Raw genomic sequence first — 26,412 nt, forward strand, 5'->3', positions numbered from 1 at the left:
CCGCACTGTGCTGTCTCTCTCTCTGCGCGCTGTGCTGTCTCTCTCTCTGCACTGTGCTGTCTCTCTCTCTCCGCACTGTGCTGTCTCTCTCTCTCCGCGCTGTGCTGTCTCTCTCTCTCCGCACTGTGCTGTCTCTCTCTCTCCGCACTGTGCTGTCTCTCTCTCTCCGCACTGTGCTGTCTCTCTCTCTCCGCGCTGTGCTGTCTCTCTCTCTCCGCACTGTGCTGTCTCTCTCCGCGCTGTGCTGTCTCTGTCTCTCCGCACTGTGCTGTCTCTCTTCTCTGCACTGTGCTGTCTCTCTCTCTCCGCACTGTGCTGTCTCTCACTCTCCGCACTGTGGTGTCTCTCTCTCTCTCCGCGCTGTGCTGTCTCTCTCTCCGCGCTGTGCTGTCTCTGTCTCTCCGCACTGTGCTGTCTCTCTCTCCTGCTCTCTCCGCACTGTGCTCTGTCTCTCTCTCTCCGCACTGTGCTGTCTCTCTCCTGCTCTCTCCGCACTGTGCTCTGTCTCTCTCTCTCCGCACTGTGCTGTCTCTCTCTCCGCACTGTGCTGTCTCTCTCTCTGCACTGTGCTGTCTCTGTCTCTCCGCACTGTGCTGTCTCTCTCTCTCTGCACGGTGCTGTGTCTCTCTCTCCGCACTGTGCTCTCTCTCCCTCTCTGCGCTGTGCTGTCTCCCACTCTCTCCGCAATGTGCTGTCTCTCTCTCTCTCCGCACTGTGCTGTCTCTCTCTCCTGCTCTCTCCGCACTGTGCTCTGTCTCTCTCTTTCCTGCTCTCTCCGCACTGTGCTGTCCCTCTCTCTCTGCACTGTGCTGTCTCTCTCCTGCTCGCTCCGTTCTGTGCTGTCTCTCTCTCTCCGCACTATGCTGTCTCTCTCTCTCCGCACTGTGCTGTCTCTCTCTCACCGCGCTGTGCTGTCTCTCTCTCTCTGCGCTGTGTTGTCTCTCTCTCTCTCCGCACTGTGCTGTCTCTCTCTCTCCGCACTGTGCTGTCTCTCTCTCTCCGCACTGTGCTGTCTCTCTCTCTCCGCGCTGTGCTGTCTCTCTCTCTCCGCACTGTGCTCTGTCTGTCTCTCTCTCCACACTGTGCTGTCTCTCTCTCTCCGCACTGTGTTCTGTCTGTCTCTCTCTCCGCACTGTGCTGTCTCTCTCTCTCCGCACTGTGCTGTCTCTCTCTCTCCGCACTGTGCTCTCTAGCTCTCTCCGCACTGTGCTGTCTCTCTCTCTCCACACTGTGCTTTCTCTCCCTCTCCGCACTGTGCTGTCTCTCTCTCTCCGTGCTGTCCTGTCTCTCTCTCTCCGCACTGTGCTGTCTCTCTCTCTCCGCACTGTGCTGTCTCTCTCCTGCTCTCTCCGCACTGTACTGTTCCTCTCTCTCTGCACGGTGCTTCTCTCTCTCCGCGCTGTGCTGTCTCTCTCTCTCTCCGCGCTGTGCTGTCTCTCTCTCTCCGCGCTGTGCTGTCTCTCTCTCTCTGCACTATGCTGTCTCTCTCTCTCCGCACTGTGCTGTCTCTCTCTCTCCGCACTGTGCTGTCTCTCTCTCTCCGCACTGTGCTGTCTCTCTCTCTCCGCACTGTGCTGTCTCTCGCTCTCCGCACTGTGCTGTCTCTCTCTCTCCGCACTGTGCTGTCTCTCTCTCTCCGCACTGTGCTGTCTCTCTCTCTCCGCACTGTGCTGTCTCTCTCTCTCCGCTCTGTGCTGTCCCTCTCTCTCCGCACTGTGCTGGCTCTCTCTCTCCGCACTGTGCTGTCTCTCTCTCTCCGCACTGTGCTGTCTCTCTCTCTCCGCGCTGTGTTGTCTCTCTCTCTCCGCACTGTGCTCTCTCGCTCTCTCCGCACTGTGCTGTCTCTCTCTCTCTGCATTGTGCTGTCTCTCTCTCTCCGCACTGTGCTGTCTCTCTCTTCCGCGCTGTGCTGTCTCTCTCTCTCCGCACTGTGCTGTCTCTCTCTCTCCGCACTGTGCTGTCTCTCTCCTGCTCCTTCCGCACTTTGCTGACTCTCTCTCTCTGCACGGTGCTGTCTCTCTCTCTCCTCGCTGTGCTGTCTCTCTCTCTCCGCGCAGTGCTGTCTCTCTCTCCACACGGTGCTGTCTCTCTCTCTCTCCGCACTGTGCTGTCTCTCTCTCTCCGCACTGTGCAGTCTCTCTCTCTCCGCACTGTGCTGTCTCTCTCTCTCCACGCTGTGCTGTCTCTCTCTCCGCACTGTGCTGTCTCTCTCTCCGCACTGTGCTGCCTCTCTCTCTCCGCACTGTGCTGTCTCTCTTCCTCCGCGCTGTGCTGTCTCTCTCTCCCCGCTGTGCTGTCTCTCTTTCTCCGCGCTGTGCTGTCTCTCTCTCCTGCTCTTTCCGCGCTGTGCTGTCTCTGTCTCTCCGCACTGTGCTGTCTCTCTTCTCTGCACTGTGCTGTCTCTCTCTCTCCGCACTGTGGTGTCTCTCTCTCTCGCCGCGCTGTGCTGTCTCTCTCTCCGCGCTGTGCTGTCTCTCTCTCCGCGCTGTGCTGTCTCTGTCTCTCCGCACTGTGCTGTCTCTCTCTCTCTGCACGGTGCTGTCTCTCTCTCTCCGCGCTGTGCTGTCCCTCTCTCTGCACTGTGCTGTCTCTCTCTCTCCGCGCTGTGCTGTCTCTCTCTCTGCACTGTGCTGTCTCTCTCTCTCCGCGCTGTGCTGTCTCTCTCTCCGCACTGTGCTGTCTCTCTCCTGCTCTCTCCGCACTGTACTGTTCCTCTCTCTCTGCACGGTGCTTCTCTCTCTCCGCGCTGTGCTGTCTCTCTCTCTCTCGGCGCTGTGCTGTCTCTCTCTCTCCGCGCTGTGCTGTCTCTCTCTCTCTGCACTATGCTGTCTCTCTCTCTCCGCACTGTGCTGTCTCTCTCTCTCCGCACTGTGCTGTCTCTCTCTCTCCGCACTGTGCTGTCTCTCTCTCTCCGCACTGTGCTGTCTCTCGCTCTCCGCACTGTGCTGTCTCTCTCTCTCCGCACTGTGCTGTCTCTCTCTCTCCGCACTGTGCTGTCTCTCTCTCTCCGCACTGTGCTGTCTCTCTCTCTCCGCTCTGTGCTGTCCCTCTCTCTCCGCACTGTGCTGGCTCTCTCTCTCCGCACTGTGCTGTCTCTCTCTCTCCGCACTGTGCTGTCTCTCTCTCTCCGCGCTGTGTTGTCTCTCTCTCTCCGCACTGTGCTCTCTCGCTCTCTCCGCACTGTGCTGTCTCTCTCTCTCTGCATTGTGCTGTCTCTCTCTCTCCGCACTGTGCTGTCTCTCTCTTCCGCGCTGTGCTGTCTCTCTCTCTCCGCACTGTGCTGTCTCTCTCTCTCCGCACTGTGCTGTCTCTCTCCTGCTCTCTCCGCACTTTGCTGACTCTCTCTCTCTGCACGGTGCTGTCTCTCTCTCTCCTCGCTGTGCTGTCTCTCTCTCTCCGCGCAGTGCTGTCTCTCTCTCCACACGGTGCTGTCTCTCTCTCTCTCCGCACTGTGCTGTCTCTCTCTCTCCGCACTGTGCAGTCTCTCTCTCTCCGCACTGTGCTGTCTCTCTCTCTCCACGCTGTGCTGTCTCTCTCTCCGCACTGTGCTGTCTCTCTCTCCGCACTGTGCTGCCTCTCTCTCTCCGCACTGTGCTGTCTCTCTTCCTCCGCGCTGTGCTGTCTCTCTCTCCCCGCTGTGCTGTCTCTCTTTCTCCGCGCTGTGCTGTCTCTCTCTCCTGCTCTTTCCGCGCTGTGCTGTCTCTGTCTCTCCGCACTGTGCTGTCTCTCTTCTCTGCACTGTGCTGTCTCTCTCTCTCCGCACTGTGGTGTCTCTCTCTCTCGCCGCGCTGTGCTGTCTCTCTCTCCGCGCTGTGCTGTCTCTCTCTCCGCGCTGTGCTGTCTCTGTCTCTCCGCACTGTGCTGTCTCTCTCTCTCTGCACGGTGCTGTCTCTCTCTCTCCGCGCTGTGCTGTCCCTCTCTCTGCACTGTGCTGTCTCTCTCTCTCCGCGCTGTGCTGTCTCTCTCTCTGCACTGTGCTGTCTCTCTCTCTCCGCGCTGTGCTGTCTCTCTCTCCGCACTGTGCTGTCTCTCTCCTGCTCTCTCCGCACTGTGCTGTCTCTCTCTCCGCACTGTGCTGTCTCTCTCTCTCTGCACGGTGCTGTCTCTCTCTCTCCGCGCTGTGCTGTCCCTCTCTCTGCACTGTGCTGTCTCTCTCTCTCCGTGCTGTGCTGTCTCTCTCTCTCTGCACTGTGCTGTCTCTCTCTCTCCGCGCTGTGCTGTCTCTCTCTCCGCACTGTGCTGTCTCTCTCCTGCTCTCTCCGCACTGTGCTGTCTCTCTCTCCGCACTGTGCTGTCTCTCTCTCCGCACTGTGCTGTCTCTCTCTCTGCGCGCTGTGCTGTCTCTCTCTCTGCACTGTGCTGTCTCTCTCTCTCCGCACTGTGCTGTCTCTCTCTCTCTGCGCGCTGTGCTGTCTCTCTCTCTCCGCTCTGTGCTGTCTCTCTCTCTCCGCACTGTGCTGTCTCTCTCTCTCCGCGCTGTGCTGTCTCTCTCTCTCCGCAATGTGCTGTCTCTCTCCGCGCTGTGCTGTCTCTGTCTCTCCGCACTGTGCTCTCTCTCTTCTCTGCACTGTGCTCTGTCTGTCTCTCTCTCCGCGCTGTGCTGTCTCTCTGTTTCCGCACTGTGCTGTCTCTCTCTCCGCGCTGTGCTGTCTCTGTCTCTCCTCACTGTGCTGTCTCTCTTCTCTGCACTGTGCTGTCTCTCTCTCTCCGCGCTGTGCTGTCTCTCTCTCTGCGCACTGTGCTCTGTCTCTCTCTAGCTCCACACTGTGCTGTGTCTCTCTCTCCGCACTGTGCTCTGTCTGTCTCTCTCTCCGCACTGTGCTGTCTCTCTCTCTCCGCGCTGTGCTGTCTCTCTCTCTCCGCGCTGTGCTGTCTCTATCTCTCCGCACTGTGCTGTCTCTCTCTCTCCGCGCTGTGCTGTCTCTCTCCTACTCTCTCCGCACTGTGCTGTCTCTCTCTCTCTGCACTGTGCTGTCTCTCTCTCTCCGCACTGTGCTGTCTCTCTCTCCGCACGGTGCTGTCTCTCTCTCTAGGCACTGTGCTGTCTCTCCGCACTGTGCTGTCTCTCTCTTTCTGCACTGTACTGTCTCTCTCTCTCCGCACTGTGCTGTCTCTCTCTCCGCACTGTGCTGTCTCTCTCTCTCCGCACTGTGCTGTCTCTCTCTCTCCGCACTGTGCTCTCTAGCTCTCTCCGCACTGTGTTGTCTCTCTCTCTCCACACTGTGCTTTCTCTCCCTCTCCGCACTGTGCTGTCTCTCTCTCCGTGCTGTCCTGTCTCTCTCTCTCCGCACTGTGCTGTCTCTCTCTCTCCGCACTGTGCTGTCTCTCTCCTGCTCTCTCCGCACTGTACTGTTTCTCTCTCTCTGCACGGTGCTTTTCTCTCTCCGCGCTGTGCTGTCTCTCTCTCTCTCCGCGCTGTGCTGTCTCTCTCTCTCCGCGCTGTGCTGTCTCTCTCTCTCTGCACTATGCTGTCTCTCTCTCTCCGCACTGTGCTGTCTCTCTCTCTCCGCACTGTGCTGTCTCTCTCTCTCCGCACTGTGCTGTCTCTCTCTCTCCGCACTGTGCTGTCTCTCGCTCTCCGCACTGTGCTGTCTCTCTCTCTCCGCACTGTGCTGTCTCTCTCTCTCCGCACTGTGCTGTCTCTCTCTCTCCGCACTGTGCTGTCTCTCTCTCTCCGCTCTGTGCTGTCCCTCTCTCTCCGCACTGTGCTGGCTCTCTCTCTCCGCACTGTGCTGTCTCTCTCTCTCCGCACTGTGCTGTCTCTCTCTCTCCGCGCTGTGTTGTCTCTCTCTCTCCGCACTGTGCTCTCTCGCTCTCTCCGCACTGTGCTGTCTCTCTCTCTCTGCACTGTGCTGTCTCTCTCTCTCCGCACTGTGCTGTCTATCTCTTCCGCGCTGTGCTGTCTCTCTCTCTCCGCACTGTGCGGTCTCTCTCTCTCCGCACTGTGCTGTCTCTCTCCTGCTCTCTCCGCACTTTGCTGACTCTCTCTCTCTGCACGGTGCTGTCTCTCTCTCTCCTCGCTGTGCTGTCTCTCTCTCTCCGCGCAGTGCTGTCTCTCTCTCCACACGGTGCTGTCTCTCTCTCTCCGCACTGTGCTGTCTCTCTCTCTCCGCACTGTGCAGTCTCTCTCTCTCCGCACTGTGCTGTCTCTCTCTCTCCACGCTGTGCTGTCTCTCTCTCCGCACTGTGCTGTCTCTCTCTCCGCACTGTGCTGCCTCTCTCTCTCCGCACTGTGCTGTCTCTCTTCCTCCGCGCTGTGCTGTCTCTCTCTCCCCGCTGTGCTGTCTCTCTTTCTCCGCGCTGTGCTGTCTCTCTCTCCTGCTCTTTCCGCGCTGTGCTGTCTCTGTCTCTCCGCACTGTGCTGTCTCTCTTCTCTGCACTGTGCTGTCTCTCTCTCTCCGCACTGTGGTGTCTCTCTCTCTCGCCGCGCTGTGCTGTCTCTCTCTCCGCGCTGTGCTGTCTCTCTCTCCGCGCTGTGCTGTCTCTGTCTCTCCGCACTGTGCTGTCTCTCTCTCTCTGCACGGTGCTGTCTCTCTCTCTCCGCGCTGTGCTGTCCCTCTCTCTGCACTGTGCTGTCTCTCTCTCTCCGCGCTGTGCTGTCTCTCTCTCTGCACTGTGCTGTCTCTCTCTCTCCGCGCTGTGCTGTCTCTCTCTCCGCACTGTGCTGTCTCTCTCCTGCTCTCTCCGCACTGTGCTGTCTCTCTCTCCGCACTGTGCTGTCTCTCTCTCTCTGCACGGTGCTGTCTCTCTCTCTCCGCGCTGTGCTGTCCCTCTCTCTGCACTGTGCTGTCTCTCTCTCTCCGCGCTGTGCTGTCTCTCTCTCTGCACTGTGCTGTCTCTCTCTCTCCGCACTGTGCTGTCTCTCTCTCCGCACTGTGCTGTCTCTCTCCTGCTCTCTCCGCACTGTGCTGTCTCTCTCTCTGCACTGTGCTGTCTCTCTCTCCGCACTGTGCTGTCTCTCTCTCTGCGCGCTGTGCTGTCTCTCTCTCTGCACTGTGCTGTCTCTCTCTCTCCGCACTGTGCTGTCTCTCTCTCTGCGCGCTGTGCTGTCTCTCTCTCTCCGCTCTGTGCTGTCTCTCTCTCTCCGCACTGTGCTGTCTCTCTCTCTCCGCGCTGTGCTGTCTCTCTCTCTCCGCACTGTGCTGTCTCTCTCCGCGCTGTGCTGTCTCTGTCTCTCCGCACTGTGCTCTCTCTCTTCTCTGCACTGTGCTCTGTCTGTCTCTCTCTCCGCGCTGTGCTGTCTCTCTGTTTCCGCACTGTGCTGTCTCTCTCTCCGCGCTGTGCTGTCTCTGTCTCTCCTCACTGTGCTGTCTCTCTTCTCTGCACTGTGCTGTCTCTCTCTCTCCGCGCTGTGCTGTCTCTCTCTCTGCGCACTGTGCTCTGTCTCTCTCTAGCTCCACACTGTGCTGTGTCTCTCTCTCCGCACTGTGCTCTGTCTGTCTCTCTCTCCGCACTGTGCTGTCTCTCTCTCTCCGCGCTGTGCTGTCTCTCTCTCTCCGCGCTGTGCTGTCTCTATCTCTCCGCACTGTGCTGTCTCTCTCTCTCCGCGCTGTGCTGTCTCTCTCCTACTCTCTCCGCACTGTGCTGTCTCTCTCTCTCTGCACTGTGCTGTCTCTCTCTCTCCGCACTGTGCTGTCTCTCTCTCCGCACGGTGCTGTCTCTCTCTCTCGGCACTGTGCTGTCTCTCCGCACTGTGCTGTCTCTCTCTTTCTGCACTGTGCTGTCTCTCTCTCTCCGCACTGTGCTGTCTCTCTCTCCGCACGGTGCTGTCTCTCTCTCTCCGCACTGTGCTGTCTCTCTCTCCGCACTGTGCTGTCTCTCTCTCCGCACGGTGCTGTCTATCTCTCTCCGCACTGTGCTGTCTCTCTCTCTCCGCATTGTGCTGTCTCTCTCTCTCCGCACTGTGCTGTCTCTCTCTCCGCACGGTGCTGTCTCTCTCTCTCCGCACGGTGCTGTCTCTCTCTCTCCGCGCTGTGCTGTCTCTCTCTCTCCGCGCTGTGCTGTCTCTATCTCTGCACTGTGCTGTCACTCTCTCTCCGCGTTGTGCTGTCTCTCTCTCTCCGCGCTGTGCTGTCTCTCTCTCTCCGCGTTGTGCTGTCTCTCTCTCTCCGCGCTGTGCTGTCTCTCTCTCCGCACGGTGCTGTCTCTCTCTCTCCGCACTGTGCTGTCTCTCTCTCCCCGCACTGTGCTGTCTCTCTCTCTCCGCACTGTGCTGTCTCTCTCTCTCCGCACTGTGCTGTCTCTCTCTCTCCGCGCTGTGCTGTCTCTCTCTCTCCGCACTGTGCTGTCTCTCTCTCCGCGCTGTGCTGTCTCTGTCTCTCCGCACTGTGCTGTCTCTCTCTCCTGCTCTCTCCGGACTGTGCTCTGTCTCTCTCTCCGCACTGTGCTGTCTCTCTCTCCTGCTCTCTCCGCACTGTGCTCTGTCTCTCTCTCTCCGCACTGTGCTGTCTCTCTCCTGCTCTCTCCGCGCTGTGCTGTCTCTCTCTCTCCGCACTGTTCTGTCTCTCTCCTGCTCTCTCCGCGCTGTGCTGTCTCTCTCTCTCCGCGCTGGGCTTTCTTTCTCTCTCTCCGCACTGTGCTGTCTCTCTCTCCTGCTCTCTCCGCGCTGTGCTGTCTCTCTCTCTCCGCGCTGTGCTGTCCCTCTCTCTGCACTGTGCTGTCTCTCTCTCTCCGCACTGTGCTGTCTCTCTCCTGCTCTCTCCGCACTGTGCTGTCTCTCTCTCCGCACTGTGCTGTCTCTCTCTCCGCACTGTGCTGTCTCTCTCTCTGCGCGCTGTGCTGTCTCTCTCTCTGCACTGTGCTGTCTCTCTCTCTCCGCACTGTGCTGTCTCTCTCTCTGCGCGCTGTGCTGTCTCTCTCTCTCCGCACTGTGCTGTCTCTCTCTCTCCGCACTGTGCTGTCTCTCTCTCTCCGCGCTGTGCTGTCTCTCTCTCTCCGCACTGTGCTGTCTCTCTCTCTCTGCACTGTGCTGTCTCTCTCTCTCCGCACTGTGCAGTCTCTCTCCTGCTCTCTCCGCACTGTGCTGTCTCTCTCTCTCTGCACGGTGCTGTCTCTCTCTCTCCGCGCTGTGCTGTCCCTCTCTCTGCACTGTGCTGTCTCTCTCTCTCCGCGCTGTGCTGTCTCTCTCTCTGCACTGTGCTGTCTCTCTCTCTCCGCGCTGTACTGTCTCTCTCTCCGCACTGTGCTGTCTCTCTCCTGCTCTCTCCGCACTGTGCTGTCTCTCTCTCCGCACTGTGCTGTCTCTCTCTCTCTGCACGGTGCTGTCTCTCTCTCTCCGCACTGTGCTGTCTCTCTCTCTCCGCACTGTGCTGTCTCTCTCCTGCTCTCTCCGCACTGTACTGTTTCTCTCTCTCTGCACGGTGCTTCTCTCTCTCCGCGCTGTGCTGTCTCTCTCTCTCTCCGCGCTGTGCTGTCTCTCTCTCTCCGCGCTGTGCTGTCTCTCTCTCTCTGCACTATGCTGTCTCTCTCTCTCCGCACTGTGCTGTCTCTCTCTCTCCGCACTGTGCTGTCTCTCTCTCTCCGCACTGTGCTGTCTCTCTCTCTCCGCACTGTGCTGTCTCTCGCTCTCCGCACTGTGCTGTCTCTCTCTCTCCGCACTGTGCTGTCTCTCTCTCTCCGCACTGTGCTGTCTCTCTCTCTCCGCACTGTGCTGTCTCTCTCTCTCCGCTCTGTGCTGTCCCTCTCTCTCCGCACTGTGCTGGCTCTCTCTCTCCGCACTGTGCTGTCTCTCTCTCTCCGCACTGTGCTGTCTCTCTCTCTCCGCGCTGTGTTGTCTCTCTCTCTCCGCACTGTGCTCTCTCGCTCTCTCCGCACTGTGCTGTCTCTCTCTCTCTGCACTGTGCTGTCTCTCTCTCTCCGCACTGTGCTGTCTCTCTCTTCCGCGCTGTGCTGTCTCTCTCTCTCCGCACTGTGCTGTCTCTCTCTCTCCGCACTGTGCTGTCTCTCTCCTGCTCTCTCCGCACTTTGCTGACTCTCTCTCTCTGCACGGTGCTGTCTCTCTCTCTCCTCGCTGTGCTGTCTCTCTCTCTCCGCGCAGTGCTGTCTCTCTCTCCACACGGTGCTGTCTCTCTCTCTCCGCACTGTGCTGTCTCTCTCTCTCCGCGCTGTGCTGTCTCTCTCTCTCCGCGCTGTGCTGTCTCTATCTCTGCACTGTGCTGTCACTCTCTCTCCGCGTTGTGCTGTCTCTCTCTCTCCGCGCTGTGCTGTCTCTCTCTCTCCGCGTTGTGCTGTCTCTCTCTCTCCGCGCTGTGCTGTCTCTCTCTCCGCACGGTGCTGTCTCTCTCTCTCCGCACTGTGCTGTCTCTCTCTCCCCGCACTGTGCTGTCTCTCTCTCTCCGCACTGTGCTGTCTCTCTCTCTCCGCACTGTGCTGTCTCTCTCTCTCCGCGCTGTGCTGTCTCTCTCTCTCCGCACTGTGCTGTCTCTCTCTCCGCGCTGTGCTGTCTCTGTCTCTCCGCACTGTGCTGTCTCTCTCTCCTGCTCTCTCCGGACTGTGCTCTGTCTCTCTCTCCGCACTGTGCTGTCTCTCTCTCCTGCTCTCTCCGCACTGTGCTCTGTCTCTCTCTCTCCGCACTGTGCTGTCTCTCTCCTGCTCTCTCCGCGCTGTGCTGTCTCTCTCTCTCCGCACTGTTCTGTCTCTCTCCTGCTCTCTCCGCGCTGTGCTGTCTCTCTCTCTCCGCGCTGGGCTTTCTTTCTCTCTCTCCGCACTGTGCTGTCTCTCTCTCCTGCTCTCTCCGCGCTGTGCTGTCTCTCTCTCTCCGCGCTGTGCTGTCCCTCTCTCTGCACTGTGCTGTCTCTCTCTCTCCGCACTGTGCTGTCTCTCTCCTGCTCTCTCCGCACTGTGCTGTCTCTCTCTCCGCACTGTGCTGTCTCTCTCTCCGCACTGTGCTGTCTCTCTCTCTGCGCGCTGTGCTGTCTCTCTCTCTGCACTGTGCTGTCTCTCTCTCTCCGCACTGTGCTGTCTCTCTCTCTGCGCGCTGTGCTGTCTCTCTCTCTCCGCACTGTGCTGTCTCTCTCTCTCCGCACTGTGCTGTCTCTCTCTCTCCGCGCTGTGCTGTCTCTCTCTCTCCGCACTGTGCTGTCTCTCTCTCTCTCTGCACTGTGCTGTCTCTCTCTCTCCGCACTGTGCAGTCTCTCTCCTGCTCTCTCCGCACTGTGCTGTCTCTCTCTCTCTGCACGGTGCTGTCTCTCTCTCTCCGCGCTCTGCTGTCCCTCTCTCTGCACTGTGCTGTCTCTCTCTCTCCGCGCTGTGCTGTCTCTCTCTCTGCACTGTGCTGTCTCTCTCTCTCCGCGCTGTGCTGTCTCTCTCTCCGCACTGTGCTGTCTCTCTCCTGCTCTCTCCGCACTGTGCTGTCTCTCTCTCCGCACTGTGCTGTCTCTCTCTCTCTGCACGGTGCTGTCTCTCTCTCTCCGCACTGTGCTGTCTCTCTCTCTCCGCACTGTGCTGTCTCTCTCCTGCTCTCTCCGCACTGTACTGTTTCTCTCTCTCTGCACGGTGCTTCTCTCTCTCCGCGCTGTGCTGTCTCTCTCTCTCTCCGCGCTGTGCTGTCTCTCTCTCTCCGCGCTGTGCTGTCTCTCTCTCTCTGCACTATGCTGTCTCTCTCTCTCCGCACTGTGCTGTCTCTCTCTCTCCGCACTGTGCTGTCTCTCTCTCTCCGCACTGTGCTGTCTCTCTCTCTCCGCACTGTGCTGTCTCTCGCTCTCCGCACTGTGCTGTCTCTCTCTCTCCGCACTGTGCTGTCTCTCTCTCTCCGCACTGTGCTGTCTCTCTCTCTCCGCACTGTGCTGTCTCTCTCTCTCCGCTCTGTGCTGTCCCTCTCTCTCCGCACTGTGCTGGCTCTCTCTCTCCGCACTGTGCTGTCTCTCTCTCTCCGCACTGTGCTGTCTCTCTCTCTCCGCGCTGTGTTGTCTCTCTCTCTCCGCACTGTGCTCTCTCGCTCTCTCCGCACTGTGCTGTCTCTCTCTCTCTGCACTGTGCTGTCTCTCTCTCTCCGCACTGTGCTGTCTCTCTCTTCCGCGCTGTGCTGTCTCTCTCTCTCCGCACTGTGCTGTCTCTCTCTCTCCGCACTGTGCTGTCTCTCTCCTGCTCTCTCCGCACTTTGCTGACTCTCTCTCTCTGCACGGTGCTGTCTCTCTCTCTCCTCGCTGTGCTGTCTCTCTCTCTCCGCGCAGTGCTGTCTCTCTCTCCACACGGTGCTGTCTCTCTCTCTCCGCACTGTGCTGTCTCTCTCTCTCCGCACTGTGCAGTCTCTCTCTCTCCGCACTGTGCTGTCTCTCTCTCCCCGCTGTGCTGTCTCTCTTTCTCCGCGCTGTGCTGTCTCTCTCTCCTGCTCTTTCCGCGCTGTGCTGTCTCTGTCTCTCCGCACTGTGCTGTCTCTCTTCTCTGCACTGTGCTGTCTCTCTCTCTCCGCACTGTGGTGTCTCTCTCTCTCGCCACGCTGTGCTGTCTCTCTCTCCGCGCTGTGCTGTCTCTCTCTCCGCGCTGTGCTGTCTCTGTCTCTCCGCACTGTGCTGTCTCTCTCTCTCTGCACGGTGCTGTCTCTCTCTCTCCGCGCTGTGCTGTCCCTCTCTCTGCACTGTGCTGTCTCTCTCTCTCCGCGCTGTGCTGTCTCTCTCTCTGCACTGTGCTGTCTCTCTCTCTCCGCGCTGTGCTGTCTCTCTCTCCGCACTGTGCTGTCTCTCTCCTGCTCTCTCCGCACTGTGCTGTCTCTCTCTCCGCACTGTGCTGTCTCTCTCTCTCTGCACGGTGCTGTCTCTCTCTCTCCGCGCTGTGCTGTCCCTCTCTCTGCACTGTGCTGTCTCTCTCTCTCCGCGCTGTGCTGTCTCTCTCTCTGCACTGTGCTGTCTCTCTCTCTCCGCGCTGTGCTGTCTCTCTCTCCGCACTGTGCTGTCTCTCTCCTGCTCTCTCCGCACTGTGCTGCCTCTCTCTCCGCACTGTGCTGTCTCTCTCTCCGCACTGTGCTGTCTCTCTCTCTGCGCGCTGTGCTGTCTCTCTCTCTGCACTGTGCTGTCTCTCTCTCTCCGCACTGTGCTGTCTCTCTCTCTGCGCGCTGTGCTGTCTCTCTCTCTCCGCTCTGTGCTGTCTCTCTCTCTCCGCACTGTGCTGTCTCTCTCTCTCCGCGCTGTGCTGTCTCTCTCTCTCCGCACTGTGCTGTCTCTCTCCGCGCTGTGCTGTCTCTGTCTCTCCGCACTGTGCTCTCTCTCTTCTCTGCACTGTGCTCTGTCTGTCTCTCTCTCCGCGCTGTGCTGTCTCTCTGTTTCCGCACTGTGCTGTCTCTCTCTCCGCGCTGTGCTGTCTCTGTCTCTCCTCACTGTGCTGTCTCTCTTCTCTGCACTGTGCTGTCTCTCTCTCTCCGCGCTGTGCTGTCTCTCTCTCTGCGCACTGTGCTCTGTCTCTCTCTAGCTCCACACTGTGCTGTGTCTCTCTCTCCGCACTGTGCTCTGTCTGTCTCTCTCTCCGCACTGTGCTGTCTCTCTCTCTCCGCGCTGTGCTGTCTCTCTCTCTCCGCGCTGTGCTGTCTCTATCTCTCCGCACTGTGCTGTCTCTCTCTCTCCGCGCTGTGCTGTCTCTCTCCTACTCTCTCCGCACTGTGCTGTCTCTCTCTCTCTGCACTGTGCTGTCTCTCTCTCTCCGCACTGTGCTGTCTCTCTCTCCGCACGGTGCTGTCTCTCTCTCTCGGCACTGTGCTGTCTCTCCGCACTGTGCTGTCTCTCTCTTTCTGCACTGTGCTGTCTCTCTCTCTCCGCACTGTGCTGTCTCTCTCTCCGCACGGTGCTGTCTCTCTCTCTCCGCACTGTGCTGTCTCTCTCTCCGCACTGTGCTGTCTCTCTCTCCGCACGGTGCTGTCTATCTCTCTCCGCACTGTGCTGTCTCTCTCTCTCCGCATTGTGCTGTCTCTCTCTCTCCGCACTGTGCTGTCTCTCTCTCCGCACGGTGCTGTCTCTCTCTCTCCGCACGGTGCTGTCTCTCTCTCTCCGCGCTGTGCTGTCTCTCTCTCTCCGCGCTGTGCTGTCTCTATCTCTGCACTGTGCTGTCACTCTCTCTCCGCGTTGTGCTGTCTCTCTCTCTCCGCGCTGTGCTGTCTCTCTCTCTCCGCGTTGTGCTGTCTCTCTCTCTCCGCGCTGTGCTGTCTCTCTCTCCGCACGGTGCTGTCTCTCTCTCTCCGCACTGTGCTGTCTCTCTCTCCCCGCACTGTGCTGTCTCTCTCTCTCCGCACTGTGCTGTCTCTCTCTCTCCGCACTGTGCTGTCTCTCTCTCTCCGCGCTGTGCTGTCTCTCTCTCTCCGCACTGTGCTGTCTCTCTCTCCGCGCTGTGCTGTCTCTGTCTCTCCGCACTGTGCTGTCTCTCTCTCCTGCTCTCTCCGGACTGTGCTCTGTCTCTCTCTCCGCACTGTGCTGTCTCTCTCTCCTGCTCTCTCCGCACTGTGCTCTGTCTCTCTCTCTCCGCACTGTGCTGTCTCTCTCCTGCTCTCTCCGCGCTGTGCTGTCTCTCTCTCTCCGCACTGTTCTGTCTCTCTCCTGCTCTCTCCGCGCTGTGCTGTCTCTCTCTCTCCGCGCTGGGCTTTCTTTCTCTCTCTCCGCACTGTGCTGTCTCTCTCTCCTGCTCTCTCCGCGCTGTGCTGTCTCTCTCTCTCCGCGCTGTGCTGTCCCTCTCTCTGCACTGTGCTGTCTCTCTCTCTCCGCGCTGTGCTGTCTCTCTCTCTGCACTGTGCTGTCTCCCTCTCTCCGCGCTGTGCTGTCTCTCTCTCCGCACTGTGCTGTCTCTCTCCTGCTCTCTCCGCACTGTGCTGTCTCTCTCTCCGCACTGTGCTGTCTCTCTCTCCGCACTGTGCTGTCTCTCTCTCTGCGCGCTGTGCTGTCTCTCTCTCTGCACTGTGCTGTCTCTCTCTCTCCGCACTGTGCTGTCTCTCTCTCTGCGCGCTGTGCTGTCTCTCTCTCTCCGCACTGTGCTGTCTCTCTCTCTCCGCACTGTGCTGTCTCTCTCTCTCCGCGCTGTGCTGTCTCTCTCTCTCCGCACTGTGCTGTCTCTCTCTCTCTGCACTGTGCTGTCTCTCTCTCTCCGCACTGTGCAGTCTCTCTCCTGCTCTCTCCGCACTGTGCTGTCTCTCTCTCTCTGCACGGTGCTGTCTCTCTCTCTCCGCGCTGTGCTGTCCCTCTCTCTGCACTGTGCTGTCTCTCTCTCTCCGCGCTGTGCTGTCTCTCTCTCTGCACTGTGCTGTCTCTCTCTCTCCGCGCTGTGCTGTCTCTCTCTCCGCACTGTGCTGTCTCTCTCCTGCTCTCTCCGCACTGTGCTGTCTCTCTCTCCGCACTGTGCTGTCTCTCTTCTCTGCACTGTGCTGTCTCTCTCTCTCCGCGCTGTGCTGTCTCTCTCTCTGCGCACTGTGCTCTGTCTCTCTCTAGCTCCACACTGTGCTGTGTCTCTCTCTCCGCACTGTGCTCTGTCTGTCTCTCTCTCCGCACTGTGCTGTCTCTCTCTCTCCGCGCTGTGCTGTCTCTCTCTCTCCGCGCTGTGCTGTCTCTATCTCTCCGCACTGTGCTGTCTCTCTCTCTCCGCGCTGTGCTGTCTCTCTCCTACTCTCTCCGCACTGTGCTGTCTCTCTCTCTCTGCACTGTGCTGTCTCTCTCTCTCCGCACTGTGCTGTCTCTCTCTCCGCACGGTGCTGTCTCTCTCTCTCGGCACTGTGCTGTCTCTCCGCACTGTGCTGTCTCTCTCTTTCTGCACTGTGCTGTCTCTCTCTCTCCGCACTGTGCTGTCTCTCTCTCCGCACGGTGCTGTCTCTCTCTCTCCGCACTGTGCTGTCTCTCTCTCCGCACTGTGCTGTCTCTCTCTCCGCACGGTGCTGTCTATCTCTCTCCGCACTGTGCTGTCTCTCTCTCTCCGCATTGTGCTGTCTCTCTCTCTCCGCACTGTGCTGTCTCTCTCTCCGCACGGTGCTGTCTCTCTCTCTCCGCACGGTGCTGTCTCTCTCTCTCCGCGCTGTGCTGTCTCTCTCTCTCCGCGCTGTGCTGTCTCTATCTCTGCACTGTGCTGTCACTCTCTCTCCGCGTTGTGCTGTCTCTCTCTCTCCGCGCTGTGCTGTCTCTCTCTCTCCGCGTTGTGCTGTCTCTCTCTCTCCGCGCTGTGCTGTCTCTCTCTCCGCACGGTGCTGTCTCTCTCTCTCCGCACTGTGCTGTCTCTCTCTCCCCGCACTGTGCTGTCTCTCTCTCTCCGCACTGTGCTGTCTCTCTCTCTCCGCACTGTGCTGTCTCTCTCTCTCCGCGCTGTGCTGTCTCTCTCTCTCCGCACTGTGCTGTCTCTCTCTCCGCGCTGTGCTGTCTCTGTCTCTCCGCACTGTGCTGTCTCTCTCTCCTGCTCTCTCCGGACTGTGCTCTGTCTCTCTCTCCGCACTGTGCTGTCTCTCTCTCCTGCTCTCTCCGCACTGTGCTCTGTCTCTCTCTCTCCGCACTGTGCTGTCTCTCTCCTGCTCTCTCCGCGCTGTGCTGTCTCTCTCTCTCCGCGCTGTGCTGTCCCTCTCTCTGCACTGTGCTGTCTCTCTCTCTCCGCGCTGTGCTGTCTCTCTCTCTGCACTGTGCTGTCTCCCTCTCTCCGCGCTGTGCTGTCTCTCTCTCCGCACTGTGCTGTCTCTCTCCTGCTCTCTCCGCACTGTGCTGTCTCTCTCTCCGCACTGTGCTGTCTCTCTCTCCGCACTGTGCTGTCTCTCTCTCTGCGCGCTGGGCTTTCTTTCTCTCTCTCCGCACTGTGCTGTCTCTCTCTCCTGCTCTCTCCGCGCTGTGCTGTCTCTCTCTCTCCGCGCTGTGCTGTCCCTCTCTCTGCACTGTGCTGTCTCTCTCTCTCCGCGCTGTGCTGTCTCTCTCTCTGCACTGTGCTGTCTCCCTCTCTCCGCGCTGTGCTGTCTCTCTCTCCGCACTGTGCTGTCTCTCTCCTGCTCTCTCCGCACTGTGCTGTCTCTCTCTCCGCACTGTGCTGTCTCTCTCTCCGCACTGTGCTGTCTCTCTCTCTGCGCGCTGTGCTGTCTCTCTCTCTGCACTGTGCTGTCTCTCTCTCTCCGCACTGTGCTGTCTCTCTCTCTGCGCGCTGTGCTGTCTCTCTCTCTCCGCACTGTGCTGTCTCTCTCTCTCCGCACTGTGCTGTCTCTCTCTCTCCGCGCTGTGCTGTCTCTCTCTCTGCGCACTGTGCTCTGTCTCTCTCTAGCTCCACACTGTGCTGTGTCTCTCTCTCCGCACTGTGCTCTGTCTGTCTCTCTCTCCGCACTGTGCTGTCTCTCTCTCTCCGCGCTGTGCTGTCTCTCTCTCTCCGCGCTGTGCTGTCTCTATCTCTCCGCACTGTGCTGTCTCTCTCTCTCCGCGCTGTGCTGTCTCTCTCCTACTCTCTCCGCACTGTGCTGTCTCTCTCTCTCTGCACTGTGCTGTCTCTCTCTCTCCGCACTGTGCTGTCTCTCTCTCCGCACGGTGCTGTCTCTCTCTCTCGGCACTGTGCTGTCTCTCCGCACTGTGCTGTCTCTCTCTTTCTGCACTGTGCTGTCTCTCTCTCTCCGCACTGTGCTGTCTCTCTCTCCGCACGGTGCTGTCTCTCTCTCTCCGCACTGTGCTGTCTCTCTCTCCGCACTGTGCTGTCTCTCTCTCCGCACGGTGCTGTCTATCTCTCTCCGCACTGTGCTGTCTCTCTCTCTCCGCATTGTGCTGTCTCTCTCTCTCCGCACTGTGCTGTCTCTCTCTCCGCACGGTGCTGTCTCTCTCTCTCCGCACGGTGCTGTCTCTCTCTCTCCGCGCTGTGCTGTCTCTCTCTCTCCGCGCTGTGCTGTCTCTATCTCTGCACTGTGCTGTCACTCTCTCTCCGCGTTGTGCTGTCTCTCTCTCTCCGCGCTGTGCTGTCTCTCTCTCTCCGCGTTGTGCTGTCTCTCTCTCTCCGCGCTGTGCTGTCTCTCTCTCCGCACGGTGCTGTCTCTCTCTCTCCGCACTGTGCTGTCTCTCTCTCCCCGCACTGTGCTGTCTCTCTCTCTCCGCACTGTGCTGTCTCTCTCTCTCCGCACTGTGCTGTCTCTCTCTCTCCGCGCTGTGCTGTCTCTCTCTCTCCGCACTGTGCTGTCTCTCTCTCCGCGCTGTGCTGTCTCTGTCTCTCCGCACTGTGCTGTCTCTCTCTCCTGCTCTCTCCGGACTGTGCTCTGTCTCTCTCTCCGCACTGTGCTGTCTCTCTCTCCTGCTCTCTCCGCACTGTGCTCTGTCTCTCTCTCTCCGCACTGTGCTGTCTCTCTCCTGCTCTCTCCGCGCTGTGCTGTCTCTCTCTCTCCGCACTGTTCTGTCTCTCTCCTGCTCTCTCCGCGCTGTGCTGTCTCTCTCTCTCCGCGCTGGGCTTTCTTTCTCTCTCTCCGCACTGTGCTGTCTCTCTCTCCTGCTCTCTCCGCGCTGTGCTGTCTCTCTCTCTCCGCGCTGTGCTGTCCCTCTCTCTGCACTGTGCTGTCTCTCTCTCTCCGCGCTGTGCTGTCTCTCTCTCTGCACTGTGCTGTCTCCCTCTCTCCGCGCTGTGCTGTCTCTCTCTCCGCACTGTGCTGTCTCTCTCCTGCTCTCTCCGCACTGTGCTGTCTCTCTCTCCGCACTGTGCTGTCTCTCTCTCCGCACTGTGCTGTCTCTCTCTCTGCGCGCTGTGCTGTCTCTCTCTCTGCACTGTGCTGTCTCTCTCTCTCCGCACTGTGCTGTCTCTCTCTCTGCGCGCTGTGCTGTCTCTCTCTCTCCGCACTGTGCTGTCTCTCTCTCTCCGCACTGTGCTGTCTCTCTCTCTCCGCGCTGTGCTGTCTCTCTCTCTCCGCACTGTGCTGTCTCTCTCTCTCTGCACTGTGCTGTCTCTCTCTCTCCGCACTGTGCAGTCTCTCTCCTGCTCTCTCCGCACTGTGCTGTCTCTCTCTCTCTGCACGGTGCTGTCTCTCTCTCTCCGCGCTGTGCTGTCCCTCTCTCTGCACTGTGCTGTCTCTCTCTCTCCGCGCTGTGCTGTCTCTCTCTCTGCACTGTGCTGTCTCTCTCTCTCCGCGCTGTGCTGTCTCTCTCTCCGCACTGTGCTGTCTCTCTCCTGCTCTCTCCGCACTGTGCTGTCTCTCTCTCCGCACTGTGCTGTCTCTCTTCTCTGCACTGTGCTGTCTCTCTCTCTCCGCGCTGTGCTGTCTCTCTCTCTGCGCACTGTGCTCTGTCTCTCTCTAGCTCCACACTGTGCTGTGTCTCTCTCTCCGCACTGTGCTCTGTCTGTCTCTCTCTCCGCACTGTGCTGTCTCTCTCTCTCCGCGCTGTGCTGTCTCTCTCTCTCCGCGCTGTGCTGTCTCTATCTCTCCGCACTGTGCTGTCTCTCTCTCTCCGCGCTGTGCTGTCTCTCTCCTACTCTCTCCGCACTGTGCTGTCTCTCTCTCTCTGCACTGTGCTGTCTCTCTCTCTCCGCACTGTGCTGTCTCTCTCTCCGCACGGTGCTGTCTCTCTCTCTCGGCACTGTGCTGTCTCTCCGCACTGTGCTGTCTCTCTCTTTCTGCACTGTGCTGTCTCTCTCTCTCCGCACTGTGCTGTCTCTCTCTCCGCACGGTGCTGTCTCTCTCTCTCCGCACTGTGCTGTCTCTCTCTCCGCACTGTGCTGTCTCTCTCTCCGCACGGTGCTGTCTATCTCTCTCCGCACTGTGCTGTCTCTCTCTCTCCGCATTGTGCTGTCTCTCTCTCTCCGCACTGTGCTGTCTCTCTCTCCGCACGGTGCTGTCTCTCTCTCTCCGCACGGTGCTGTCTCTCTCTCTCCGCGCTGTGCTGTCTCTCTCTCTCCGCGCTGTGCTGTCTCTATCTCTGCACTGTGCTGTCACTCTCTCTCCGCGTTGTGCTGTCTCTCTCTCTCCGCGCTGTGCTGTCTCTCTCTCTCCGCGTTGTGCTGTCTCTCTCTCTCCGCGCTGTGCTGTCTCTCTCTCCGCACGGTGCTGTCTCTCTCTCTCCGCACTGTGCTGTCTCTCTCTCCCCGCACTGTGCTGTCTCTCTCTCTCCGCACTGTGCTGTCTCTCTCTCTCCGCACTGTGCTGTCTCTCTCTCTCCGCGCTGTGCTGTCTCTCTCTCTCCGCACTGTGCTGTCTCTCTCTCCGCGCTGTGCTGTCTCTGTCTCTCCGCACTGTGCTGTCTCTCTCTCCTGCTCTCTCCGGACTGTGCTCTGTCTCTCTCTCCGCACTGTGCTGTCTCTCTCTCCTGCTCTCTCCGCACTGTGCTCTGTCTCTCTCTCTCCGCACTGTGCTGTCTCTCTCCTGCTCTCTCCGCGCTGTGCTGTCTCTCTCTCTCCGCACTGTTCTGTCTCTCTCCTGCTCTCTCCGCGCTGTGCTGTCTCTCTCTCTCCGCGCTGGGCTTTCTTTCTCTCTCTCCGCACTGTGCTGTCTCTCTCTCCTGCTCTCTCCGCGCTGTGCTGTCTCTCTCTCTCCGCGCTGTGCTGTCCCTCTCTCTGCACTGTGCTGTCTCTCTCTCTCCGCGCTGTGCTGTCTCTCTCTCTGCACTGTGCTGTCTCCCTCTCTCCGCGCTGTGCTGTCTCTCTCTCCGCACTGTGCTGTCTCTCTCCTGCTCTCTCCGCACTGTGCTGTCTCTCTCTCCGCACTGTGCTGTCTCTCTCTCCGCACTGTGCTGTCTCTCTCTCTGCGCGCTGTGCTGTCTCTCTCTCTGCACTGTGCTGTCTCTCTCTCTCCGCACTGTGCTGTCTCTCTCTCTGCGCGCTGTGCTGTCTCTCTCTCTCCGCACTGTGCTGTCTCTCTCTCTCCGCACTGTGCTGTCTCTCTCTCTCCGCGCTGTGCTGTCTCTCTCTCTCCGCACTGTGCTGTCTCTCTCTCTCTGCACTGTGCTGTCTCTCTCTCTCCGCACTGTGCAGTCTCTCTCCTGCTCTCTCCGCACTGTGCTGTCTCTCTCTCTCTGCACGGTGCTGTCTCTCTCTCTCCGCGCTGTGCTGTCCCTCTCTCTGCACTGTGCTGTCTCTCTCTCTCCGCGCTGTGCTGTCTCTCTCTCTGCACTGTGCTGTCTCTCTCTCTCCGCGCTGTGCTGTCTCTCTCTCCGCACTGTGCTGTCTCTCTCCTGCTCTCTCCGCACTGTGCTGTCTCTCTCTCCGCACTGTGCTGTCTCTCTCTCTCTGCACGGTGCTGTCTCTCTCTCTCCGCGCTGTGCTGTCCCTCTCTCTGCACTGTGCTGTCTCTCTCTCTCCGCGCTGTGCTGTCTCTCTCTCTGCACTGTGCTGTCTCTCTCTCTCCGCGCTGTGCTTTCTCTCTCTCCGCACTGTGCTGTCTCTCTCCTGCTCTCTCCGCACTGTGCTGTCTCTCTCTCCGCACTGTGCTGTCTCTCTCTCCGCACTGTGCTGTCTCTCTCTCTCCGCACTGTGCTGTCTCTCTCTCTGCGCTGTGCTGTCTCTCTCTCTCTGCGCTGTGCTGTCTCTCTCTCTGCGCTGTGCTGTCTCTCTCTCTCTGCGCGCTGTGCTGTCTCTCTCTCTGCACTGTGCTGTCTCTCTCTCTCCGCACTCTGCTGTCTCTCTCTCTGCGCGCTGTGCTGTCTCTCTCTCTCCGCACTGTGCTGTCTCTCTCTCTCCGCACTGTGCTGTCTCTCTCTCTCCGCGCTGTGCTGTCTCTCTCTCTCCGCACTGTGCTGTCTCTCTCCGCGCTGTGCTGTCTCTGTCTCTCCGCACTGTGCTCTCTCTCTTCTCTGCACTGTGCTCTGTCTGTCTCTCTCTCCGCGCTGTGCTGTCTCTCTGTTTCCGCACTGTGCTGTCTCTCTCTCCGCGCTGTGCTGTCTCTGTCTCTCCTCACTGTGCTGTCTCTCTTCTCTGCACTGTGCTGTCTCTCTCTCTCCGCGCTGTGCTGTCTCTCTCTCTGCGCACTGTGCTCTGTCTCTCTCTAGCTCCACACTGTGCTGTGTCTCTCTCTCCGCACTGTGCTCTGTCTGTCTCTCTCTCCGCACTGTGCTGTCTCTCTCTCTCCGCGCTGTGCTGTCTCTCTCTCTCCGCGCTGTGCTGTCTCTATCTCTCCGCACTGTGCTGTCTCTCTCTCTCCGCGCTGTGCTGTCTCTCTCCTACTCTCTCCGCACTGTGCTGTCTCTCTCTCTCTGCACTGTGCTGTCTCTCTCTCTCCGCACTGTGCTGTCTCTCTCTCCGCACGGTGCTGTCTCTCTCTCTAGGCACTGTGCTGTCTCTCCGCACTGTGCTGTCTCTCTATTTCTGCACTGTGCTGTCTCTCTCTCTCCGCACTGTGCTGTCTCTCTCTCCGCACGGTGCTGTCTCTCTCTCTCCGCACTGTGCTGTCTCTCTCTCCGCACTGTGCTGTCTCTCTCTCCGCACGGTGCTGTCTATCTCTCTCCGCACTGTGCTGTCTCTCTCTCTCCGCATTGTGCTGTCTCTCTCTCTCCGCACTGTGCTGTCTCTCTCTCCGCACGGTGCTGTCTCTCTCTCTCCGCACGGTGCTGTCTCTCTCTCTCCGCGCTGTGCTGTCTCTCTCTCTCCGCGCTGTGCTGTCTCTCTCTCTGCACTGTGCTGTCACTCTCTCTCCGCGTTGTGCTGTCTCTCTCTCTCCGCGCTGTGCTGTCTCTCTCTCTCCGCGTTGTGCTGTCTCTCTCTCTCCGCGCTGTGCTGTCTCTCTCTCCGCACGGTGCTGTCTCTCTCTCTCCGCACTGTGCTGTCTCTCTCTCCCCGCACTGTGCTGTCTCTCTCTCTCCGCACTGTGCTGTCTCTCTCTCTGCGCTGTGCTCTCTCGCTCTCTCTGCACTGTGCTGTCTCTCTCTCTCTGCACTGTGCTGTCTCTCTCTCTCCTGCTCTCTCTGCACTGTGCTGTCTCTCTCTCTCTGCGCTGTGCTGTCTCTCTCTCTCTGCACTGTGCTGTCTCTCTCTCTCTGCACTGTGCTGTCTCTCTCTCTCTGCACTGTGCTGTCTCTCTCTCTGCGCTGTGCTCTCTCGCTCTCTCTGCACTGTGCTGTCTCTCTCTCTGCGCTGTGCTCTCTCGCTCTCTCCGCACTGTGCTGTCTCTCTCTCTCTGCGCTGTGCTGTCTCTCTCTCTCTGCGCTGTGCTGTCTCTCTCTCTCTGCACTGTGCTGTCTCTCTCTCTCTGCGCTGTGCTCTCTCGCTCTCTCCGCACTGTGCTGTCTCTCTCTCTCTGCGCTGTGCTGTCTCTCTCTCTCCGCACTGTGCTGTCTCTCTCTCTGCGCTGTGCTGTCTCTCTCTCTCTGCACTGTGCTGTCTCTCTCTCTGCACTGTGCTGTCTCGCTCTCTCTGCGCTGTGCTGTCTCTCTCTCTGCACTGTGCTGTCTCTCTCTCTCCGCACTGTGCTGTCTCTCTCTCTCTCCGCGCTGTGCTGTCTCTCTCTCTCCGCGCTGTGCTGTCTCTCTCTCTGCACTGTGCTGTCTCGCTCTCTCTGCGCTGTGCTGTCTCTCTCTCTCTGCGCTGTGCTGTCTCTCTCTCTGCGCTGTGCTGTCTCTCTCTCTCTGCGCTGTGCTGTCTCTCTCTCTGCGCTGTGCTGTCTCTCTCTCTCTGCGCTGTGCTGTCTCTCTCTCTCTGCGCTGTGCTGTCTCTCTCTCTCTGCGCTGTGCTGTCTCTCTCTCTCTGCGCTGTGCTGTCTCTCTCTCTCTGCGCTGTGCTGTCTCTCTCTCTCTGCACTGTGCTGTCTCTCTCTCTGCACTGTGCTGTCTCTCTCTCTCTGCACTGTGCTGTCTCTCTCTCTCTGCGCTGTCTCTCTCGCTCTCTCTGCGCTGTGCTCTCTCTCTACGCACTGTGCTGTCTCTCTCTCTCTCCGCACTGTGCTGTCTCTCTCTCTCGCTCTCTCTGCACTGTGTTGTCTCTCTCTCTCTGCGCTGTGCTCTCTCTCCCTCTCCTGCTCTGCACTGCTCCCTCAGAGTCAGAGTGATTTACGTGGCAGAAAGAGGCCCTTCGGCCCAGTGTGTGTATACTGACCATCAAGCACCTACCGATTTGAATCCCATTGTCCAGCACTTGGTCCCTGGCCTTGTACGCTGTGCTGTGTCAAGCGATTATCTAAATGCTTCTTAAATGTTGTGAGGGTTCCCGCCTCTCCCACCCTTTCAGGCAGCGAGTTGCAGACTCCCAATACCCTCCCGGTGAGAAGCTTTTTCCTCCAATCCCCTCTAACCCTCCTGCTCCTTAACTTCGATCCTTCCTCCCTGGTTATTTCTCCGCAACTATGGGGAAAAGTTCTTTCCTATCTCTTTCCGATAGTGCGGCGACCAGAACAGCACTCGGTGCTCGAGCTGTGACTGAACGAGTGTTTTATACAGCTCCATCATAACCTCCCTGCTCTGTGCTTTGTGCACCTGCCAGATGTGCAATATCTCCCAGTGCATCCCAATCCCGTACTCCCACCTTTGACAGATGTTGAAACTTTAACCTGTCGCAGAGACATCCAGCAAGATTACATTGTGCTGTGATAGCCAACCCTCGCTGGCAGGGCCGTGCACTGTACTGCTGAGCTCATTGCAACAAACGTGGCTCCTCTTTCTCTGCCGCTATTGTGCATTTGGTGCTATTGCAACATTCATAGAATTTACAGTGCAGAAGGAGGCCATTCGGCCCATCGAGTCTGCACCAGCCCTTGGAAAGAGCACCCTACTTAACGTTACGCCTCCACCCTATCCCCGTAACCCAGTAACCCCACCTAACCTTTTTGGACACTAAGGGGCAATTTACCGCGGCCAATCCACCCAACCTGCACATCTTTGGACTGTGGGAGGAAACCGGAGCACCCGGAGGAAACCCACGCAGACACGGGGAGGACGTGCAGACTCCGCACAGACAGTGACCCAAGCCGGGAATCGAACCCGGGACCCTGGAGCTGTGAAGCAACTGTGCTAACCACTGTGTTACCGTGCCGTCCGAATGCAGTTTATTTCAATTCGGTCTTGTATCCGTTTGGGACAGTCAGTTTTGGATCAGTCACCTGACCTCCCAACACATTCCTTTTTCTGCAGTACTTCAGACCCTTTAACCTTCGCATCTCTCTGATTGGAATTGAGGTGTGGACCACTGACCAAGTCCCTGTCACCAGGAGTGCCACAATTACCCTCAGTCATTTCATGACTTGGAGGTTTGATAACCTTCTGAAAAGAATGCACAATGACAACGCCCATCTCATCACGTGAGTACCCGTCCCAACATGTTTCCATCAAACTACCACTGTTTAAGAAGTAATTTACGGGATGTGGGTGTCATTGACGAGGCCATCTTTATTCCTGTCCCTAGTTGCCCTTCAGAAGGTGGGGGTGAGCTGCCTTCTTGAACCAGGTACACCCACTGTGCTGTTAGCGCGGGAGCTCCAGGATGTTGCCCCAGCGACAGTGAAGGAACGGCCGATATATTCCCAAGTCAGGGTGGTGGGTGACTTGGAGGGGAACCTCCAGGTGGTGGGGTTCCCCGGTATCTGCTGCTCTTGTCCTTCTCGATGGTAGTGGTCGTGGGTTTGGAAAGTGCTGCCTAAGGAACCTTGGTGAGTTCCTGCAGTGCATCTTGTAGATGGTACACACGGTGGTGTACACACTGTTCGTCGGTGGTGGAGGGTTTGAATGTTTGTGGAAGGGGAGCAATCAAGCGGGGCTGCTTTGTCCTGGATGGTGTCGAACTCCTTGAGTGTTGTTGGAGCTGCACTCATCCAGGCAAGTGGAGAGTATTCCATTACACTCCTGACTTGTGCCTTGTCGATGGTGGACAGGCTTTGTGGGGTCAGGAGGTGAGTTACTCGCCAAAGGATTCCTGACCTTTGATCTGCCCTAGTAGCCACAGTATGAAAGTGGCTAGTCCAGTTCAGTTTCTGATCAATGGTAACCCTCAGGATGTTGATTGTGGGAGATTCAGCGATGGTAATGCCATTGAATGTCAAGGGGCGATGGTTCGAATCTCTCTTTTGGGGAAATGGTCATTGCCTGATACTTGTGGTGTGAATGTAACTTGCCCCTTGTCAGCCCGAGCCTGGATATTGTCCAGGTCTTGCTGCATTTGGACGCGGACTGCTTCATTATCTGAGGAGTCGCGAATGGTGCTGAACATTGTGCAGTCATCCGCAAACATCCCCACTTCTGACCTTATGATGGAAGGGAGGTCATTGATGGAGCAGCTGAAGATGGTTGGGCCGAGGACACTATCCTGAGGAACTCCTGCAGTGATGTCCTGGAGCTGAGATAATTGACCTCCAACCACCGCAACCTTCTTCCTTTGTGCCGGGTATGACTCCAACCAGCGGAGAGTTTCCCCTGATTCCCATTGACTCCAGTTTAGCGAGGGCTCCTTGATGCCACACTCGGTCAAATGCTGCCTTGGTGTTGAGGGCAGTCACTCTCCCCTCACCTACGGCATTCAGCTCTTTTGTCCATGTTGGAACCAAGGCTGTAATGAGGTCAGGAGCTGAGGGACCCTGGCGGAACACAGTCGAGTGCGGTGAGATTGCTTTGC

General features: G+C 58.4%; 1 protein-coding gene across 1 annotated transcript in view; it reads left to right on the top strand.

The window, feature by feature from the left end:
- The window catches only part of LOC140409366 (disintegrin and metalloproteinase domain-containing protein 12-like), a 572,650-nt gene that overhangs the window by 173,308 nt on the left and 372,930 nt on the right, over window positions 1-26,412 (top strand). The window contains exon 9 of the mRNA XM_072497805.1: window positions 24,939-25,105. Coding sequence (XP_072353906.1) covers window positions 24,939-25,105 — 167 coding nt within the window. The remainder of the gene's footprint in view (window positions 1-24,938; window positions 25,106-26,412) is intronic.

Source organism: Scyliorhinus torazame, chromosome 3 (assembly GCF_047496885.1).
Source record: "Scyliorhinus torazame isolate Kashiwa2021f chromosome 3, sScyTor2.1, whole genome shotgun sequence".
In the NCBI taxonomy this organism is placed as follows: domain Eukaryota; kingdom Metazoa; phylum Chordata; class Chondrichthyes; order Carcharhiniformes; family Scyliorhinidae; genus Scyliorhinus; species Scyliorhinus torazame.